The following is a 7500-nucleotide window of genomic DNA, read 5'->3' on the forward strand; positions in this document are numbered from 1 at the left end:
GCATCTGGATCGATTTCTGTGGAAGCTTTTTGAAGGAAAGAAGTCGTTAAAAAAGGCTTTGGAGAAGTTTTCTCACAATTCGGACTTTTCTATTCGCGCAATTGCAATTTTGTACACTCACTGTAAACTAAAAACGCGGGACCGTGCGTTACAAATACGCAATCACAAAATAAACAAAGAATGTTATCAAAGATATCCCAAATGTGAGACGGCGCTCATTCTGAGTAAAAATGTTCAAAACGTAAAGAGGTAAACTCAATTCTGAGGAAAAAAAGCCCAAGGATGTAAGACATGCAACTTGCAATTCTGAGAAAAATGCATAAAATATGAGATGGATCCAAAATTCTTAGGGGGAAAAAAAAGAAATAAGCTCACAATTCTGAGAAAAATAAGATAAAGATTCTAAACATAAGACATAAACCTGAAATTCTGAGAAAAAAATTTTTTTTTATTAAAATTCTATAGAAAAAGTGTTAATGATAATATATATATATATTAGATATTCAAAAAAACCATAAATTGTTAAGAAATAATCCTAAATATAAAATACTTAAATATTAAATTCTTTGGAGAAATTCTGAGAAAAAAATTGTGAGATAATAAACAAAATTCTATAGAAAAAATATAATGATAATACATATATATATATATATATATATAACCATAAAAATTTAAAACATAAATTCTCTGTTTTAAGGAAAAAGTTTAAGAAAAAAGATTCTAAAATATTAAATAAAAAAAAAATGTAGTGAACAAAGCGACACAATAAAATCCATCACAGACCATCTCAGCGCGGCTTCGAAGAGAAAGGCCATAAAAATGCAATACGGAAATATTTCGACAGGAGAAGCTTCGGCATGAATCTGAACCCGAGGTTTGCGCTCACCCGGACTCTCTGCACCTCCATGAAGACGGCTCTCTGAAAGGCTTTCTCCCACAGCACCAGTTCGGAGCCCAGCTCGACGCTGTAGCAGAAGCTCTGTCCGTGACCCACCAGCACGCTGAAGCAGAAGGGTTCACTGTCCCGCAGCTCACCGTCCTGCTGGAGCCCCATATAAAACCTGGTCTGTATCCAGCAGTCTTCGGCTATCCACAGCTACGACAGAGACACCGTGAGCTCGTTTGATCTCTATTAGTGCTGTCGAACCATGGATCCTGATTAATCACGTCCAAAATAAAAGTGTGTGCGTGTGTATATCGGTTAAGTATATAGAAATACACACAGTAAAATATGCTACGCTTGTACATTATGTCTACGTACAATAGAAATTATATGAATATGCATGTAAATGCTTTCATAATCTAGACCATACTGTATGTGTATGTACATAATACTTATACACGGTACACATACATATTATGTAAACATAAACTTTTATTTTGGATTTGATTAATCATGATTAATCGTTCGACAGCATTATATATACACTACTGTTCAAAGGTGTGGGGTCACTAATGTTTTCCAATGATTCTCCCGCTGACCGAGGATGCATCTATTTGATCAAAATTTTTACGTGAAATATTTTTACTGTTATACTGAATATTTTAGTGGAAATTCCTTATTCCTTAATTAAATTATTAAATATTAAATAATAATTTAATTATTTAAATAAATAATTAACAGCAACAACAACAATAATAATAATAATAATAATAATAATAATAATAATAATAATAATAATAATAATGATAATAATAATAATTTAATTATTTAAATAAATAAAATTATTATTATTATTATTATTATTAATAATAATAGTAGTAGTAGTATTAATAATAATTATTATTATTATTATTATTATTATTATTATATCATATCATTATACATATACATATATATATATATATATATATATATATATATATATATATATATTTTTTTCCATTAAAATACATCAATAAATAAATACATTTTAATATGTACTTAAAAAGAATATGAAGACATTTTTTTTTCTTTACAGTAATGTGCACTGATGAATCATGTACAATAAGAGCAGGAATATGATTTAGGGACACGCATTTTGATTGATGACTTCAAATGACAAACCAAACAAATACAAAGCACTCAGCATTTAGTGATATAAGCCACACGTGTGTGTTCGTACCTTATGAACCTTAAAGAGAACCTCACAGAGGTGAAAACTAGCCTCTGCTTGAGTCCAGTCCGATGCCAAGATCTGATGCAAAAACATAGAAGGAAATTTCACAGTTACTCGTCCGTGATCAGTGAAGACTACTTCAGTCTCCTCGCAGCAGGTTAAAGGAGTCGAAAAGGAACGTGCTCACCCTCAGGACATCCGAGATGTGTTTCTTCATCAGATTTAGCACTGTGCCTCAGCAATGGATGTGAATGGGTGCCGTCGGAATGAGAGTAATGATAAAAACATTGCAATAATCCACAGCGCTCGGGTCCATCGGTTAACATCTGGAGAAGACAAAAAGCGTTTCTAATCCAAAATAATACCTCCTCCAGTGAAAAAGGCTCTTTTATTGTCTCTCACGTCGATATCCAGCCACATACTTTCACTTTTAAATCTGTGCAGATTTCTCTCCTGATGCAGACCAGAGCACCTTTTCACCGGAGGAAGCCTTTTTATGGATTATGGACTTATTTTAGTTCAGAAACGATGGACCGGAGCGCTGTGGATTACCGCGGAGCCTCATCCCGACGGCACCCATTCGCTGCTCCTGTTTCCAGGATGAGCACGTTCCCAGCAAACGAACTCCTCCTTTCGGAAAAAACAAGCGCCTCAGCCCTCCGTTACATGGAGATATTCGGCCGATCCGTTATTTCACTCTGTTTTGGAAAACCAGTCGTTTGTTTTATCCTTTGCCCTCGGAAACAGATTCCAACGCTGCCGTTTCCATTAAAATTCATGCGTCTGGAAAAAGTTTGCAGTAATTACCTCTTCACGACCTACAGAGACGCGAGGCTTATTTAACAGTCTGTTCTCTCTAAAGCGGCACAGACGTAAATCTGAAACATAATGAGATGCTAATGAATATGCTGAATGTCTCTCTAGGCTTTAAGGCATGTTAAATGCTACGTTTCCTTAGATTTCCCCCTTTATTAATTCAGTAATGCGCATTTAATGAAATGGCGAGAAATATCAGCACGGCGTTATTTCGGTCACAAAATTTATCAAAACCACTTACAATAACATTAACGCAGCCGTAACGGAGTCACGTAGAGGACGGCGGCGGGGTGAAGCTGAATACCGCGCCGCTTTAGGAACTGAAATAGCACACACAACAGTGCCAGCGTAAAAGCGCAGGGGCTGTATTTCATAACTGATGAAACCTGTGTCTTCGGGCCTAATGGCAAAGATAAAACATTTGTCACCAGGAACGTATGTGTGCGAGGCCACCGCGGTAATGGCTTTTCCTCGCCACGGTCCATTAGAAAGTAATAGATTGATTATATATAATTAGAATGGATGTCCTGAGTTTCAGAGCGGCGGAGGACAGGTGAGGTTTGTCACGGTCCACGACGGTTTAGGAGAGAAGACACGGGCTGCGTTCAGAATATCAGCTGTTTCTGCGGTGTACTATAGATCCAGTGAAACGTAGTGCACTAGTGCGTCGCATGCTACTTAGGGGTCCCATATTGACCAAAGAATAAAAAATAAAATAATATATATATATATATAAAAATATATATATATATATATATATATATATATATATATATATATATATATATATATATATATATATATATATATATATATATATATATATATGTATTTTTTTCTATATATATATATATATATATAAAATATATATATATATATATATATATATATATTTTTTTTTATATATATATATATAGCTTTTTATCACACTGACCTTTTTTTCAATGTTCATTTCAATTTTATTTAATTTATATATATATATATATATATATATATATATATATATATATATATATATATTTTTTTATTTTTTTATATATATATATAAATTAAATAAAATTGAAATGAACATTGAAAAAAAAAGAAGGTCAGTGTGATAAAAAGCTGCTACAAATTTTTACAAAAAGTCTAATTTGTGAGATATAAAAAAATTTGCAATTCTGAAATAAAATCACAATTGTCAGATAAAAAAAGTGACTCTTTTTTTCAATTCCACAAAGGAAACTAGCTTCCATAAAATTATAAAAAAAGTATGTATGTGTGTGTATATATATTTAATTACTAATTTCATCTGAAACTGAAAATAAAAATGAAAATAAAAATATATATGTATTTATTTTTTTAGATGAAATTAGTAATTTAATTAATTATTATAATTTGTTTAAAATTAAATCTTTTGTAAGCAGAAAAACTGTTAATGAGACAATTTAGTTGACTTATTTTTATTTTTTTATTATTAAATGTAGCTAAAATAAAAAGTAAAATTTGTATCACTATCATTTTTTCCAGTGTATGCTCTGTATCATGATTTACCATATAATATAATACAGTAATATAGTGTGTGTGTGTGTGTGTGTGTGTGTTTCCTACCTCATAAGGGAAATGAGATTATTAAAAATACTAAGCGAAGTCCATCTTAAAATGTAAAAATGCAAAAAGGTGTATCTGTTTTTCTATTCTGGTGTGGATTTAAACCTGAACACACACACACACACTCGTGGGGACTTAGACTCACATAAATAGTAAGCAAAGAAGCTAATAAATCACACAGAATCAAGTTTTTTGAAACCATCGTGCCCATGGAGAGTCCCCACGAGAATAGCCGACCGGAGCTGTGTGTGAGTGTGTGTGTCTGTGTGTGCGTGAGTGTGTGTGTGAGTGTGTGTGTGTGTGTGTGTGTGTGTGTGTGTGTGTGTGTGTGTGTGTGTGTGTGTGTGTGTGTGTGTGTGTGTGTGTGTGTGTGTGTGTGTGTGTGTGTGTGTGTGTGTCGTGTGTGTGTGTGTGTGTGTGTGTGTGTGTGTGTGTGTGTGTGTGTGTGTGTGTGTGTGTGTGTGTGTGTGTGTGTGTGTGTGTGTGTGTGTGTGTGTGTGTGTGTGTGTGTGTGTGTGTGTGTGTGTGTGTGTGTGTGTGTGTGTGTGTGTGTGTGTGTGTGTGTGTGTGAGTGTGTGTGTGTGTGTGTGTGTGTGTGTGTGTGTGTGTGTGTGTGTGTGTGTGTGTGTGAGTGTGTGTGTGTGTGTGTGTGTGTGTGTGTGTGTGTGTGTGTGTGTGTGTGTGTGTGTGTGTGTGTGTGTGTGTGTGTGTGTGTGTGTGTGTGTGTGTGTGTGTGTGTGTGTGTGTGTGTGTGTGTGTGTGTGTGTGTGTGTGTGTGTGTGTGTGTGTGTGTGTGTGTGTGTGTGTGTGTGTGTGTGTGTGTGTGTGTGTGTGTGTGTGTGTGTGTGTGTGTGTGTGTGTGTGTGTGTGTGTGTGTGTGTGTGTGTGTGTGTGTGTGTGTGTGTGTGTGTGTGTGTGTGTGTGTGTGTGTGTGTGTGTGTGTGTGTGTGTGTGTGTGTGTGTGTGAGTGTGTGTGTGTGTGTGTGTGTGATGCATGCACGGGCTTACAGGAGGACTCCTGAAGACGAGGAGAGAAGATCCTCTGAGGGCCAGGAACCTGCAGCTGTGAAGAGGCTCGACGTCGCCGCCCTGCAGGTGTTCACACACCCAGCCCGTGTGGACAATCTGAGGAGAAACGTGCACAAGAAACACGCGTGTGTGTGTGTGTGTGTGTGCTATCTGCTCCTCCTGGGTAAACATGACTGAATTACTCTCTGAATTATTAATGGTAACGCAACAGAGAGCCAGAGGTCACGACCCGATCACTAAAATGATCAAATATGATGAGGCAGCACAATAGGGATAATTACTTTCCGTGTTATGATTTTGATGAACACGTCACTGTACAAATAACTCACCTGATCATCAGGAGAACTGTATTTATTCGCCGTTTTGATCTGAAACCAACGAAAACATTTACAAATCAATACCAAGAACAGCATCGATATTTATTCATTGAAAACTTGACCGTGTTCTTCTGTGCACTAAAATAATAATAATATGGTTATTATTAACAGAATTATTATTTATTTATTATTGTGGCGTAACATTTTACTACAGTAAAAACAGTTAGTAGTAGTATTACGATTAATATTAAAATATTTATTTATTTGTTTACTTTTATTTATATTGTTTACTTTTGCACACTGTACAGATTTACTATTTACTATTAGCTATTTTTATTCTTTTTGTTATAAATAATAACAATAAAAATGTTTGTTTATTATTTACGCATTTATTTTACTTGTTTATAAAAAAATATTAGTTTATTAAATATTATTAAAAATGTTCTTTATATACTCACTCGTTTGACTTGTTGTTAAATATTGCCAGGAAAATGCTTTTATTATTATTATTATTATTATAATAGAATTCAATCAATCAATGTACAGTTATCGTAATATAATCCAAATGACTTTTTTAAATGTAACTACATATTGTTAATTTTGCTTGGACAATACAAATAATTCTATTATAACATGATGATTATTTATTATTGACTTATTTTTTGCCTTAAATTAAAATTAACTGTACAAACACTAATTATTATTATTATTGTTACTATTATTAACATATTATAATATATATATATATATATATATATATATATATATATATATATATATATATATATATATATATATATATATATATTTATTTATTTATATTTATTTATTTATTTTTTTTGCATTATAGTATTCTATAAAGTATTAGAGGGAAGGTTTAAATGAGCTTTTTATACTTCTTATTCATAAACGGTTTCATACTTATTTAGCAGCTTCCCCCTCATGAACGACGGTCTCTTTCTGTAAAACTGCATCACGAAGGTCTGTAGAGTTTCTCAGATCGGCGCTCTTTGGACTCGACTCATAAGTCTTCGGCGCTTGCCAAGAATATTGCCTAACGATCTCGTTTCCTGTGCGTTGTTTTAATTAGTGCATGCGCTGATGATCCAATGGGCTTTTTCTGAGGCTGTCGCACAGCTGCCTGTTTTACGTGCAATTACTGCGCTGACGTCACCTAATGATGGAGACGGACGCTGATTGCTAAACGTCCAATTAGCAGCTGATTGTGCGTGTGAGTGGAAGCGGATCTGTTATTGTGCTGACCTATAACCTATAAATAGTGCGGCTGAGCGCCGAGGATGATGGGATTGAGTGTCGTTTGACACGTTCCGACCCGTTTCATCGTGCTTTTCATGCATTGCGAGGCTCTGCTCTGCCTTTCGTGAATTCATGACATGCATGCATAATAATGCACGCCTATAGATGATCTCATCTTTAATCAGCGTCATCAGAATTAGTCATAATGCAATTGATTATAAGATCAAGTTCACAATATATTAGTTTTAAACTGCTTATATATGTATATATATATATATATATATATATATATATATATATATATTTTTTTTAAATATATATATATATATATATATATATATATATATATATATATATATATATATATATATATATATATATTATTAAATGAT

General features: G+C 33.7%; 1 protein-coding gene across 5 annotated transcripts in view; it reads right to left on the bottom strand.

Moving 5' to 3' along the window:
* The window catches only part of sntg2 (syntrophin, gamma 2), a 62156-nt gene that overhangs the window by 14077 nt on the left and 40579 nt on the right, over window positions 1–7500 (bottom strand). For 4 of the 5 annotated variants that reach the window (XM_043232238.1, XM_043232236.1, XM_043232237.1 and 1 more), the window contains 4 exons: window positions 5864–5902; window positions 5514–5630; window positions 2106–2177; window positions 887–1096 (listed from right to left, as the gene is read on the bottom strand). In XM_043232238.1, the coding sequence (XP_043088173.1) occupies window positions 887–1096; window positions 2106–2177; window positions 5514–5630; window positions 5864–5902 (438 nt within the window). The remainder of the gene's footprint in view (window positions 1–886; window positions 1097–2105; window positions 2178–5513; window positions 5631–5863; window positions 5903–7500) is intronic. The other variant, XM_043232239.1, reaches the window with a different exon arrangement.

Source organism: Puntigrus tetrazona, unplaced genomic scaffold (assembly GCF_018831695.1).
Source record: "Puntigrus tetrazona isolate hp1 unplaced genomic scaffold, ASM1883169v1 S000000520, whole genome shotgun sequence".
NCBI classification, from domain to species: domain Eukaryota; kingdom Metazoa; phylum Chordata; class Actinopteri; order Cypriniformes; family Cyprinidae; genus Puntigrus; species Puntigrus tetrazona.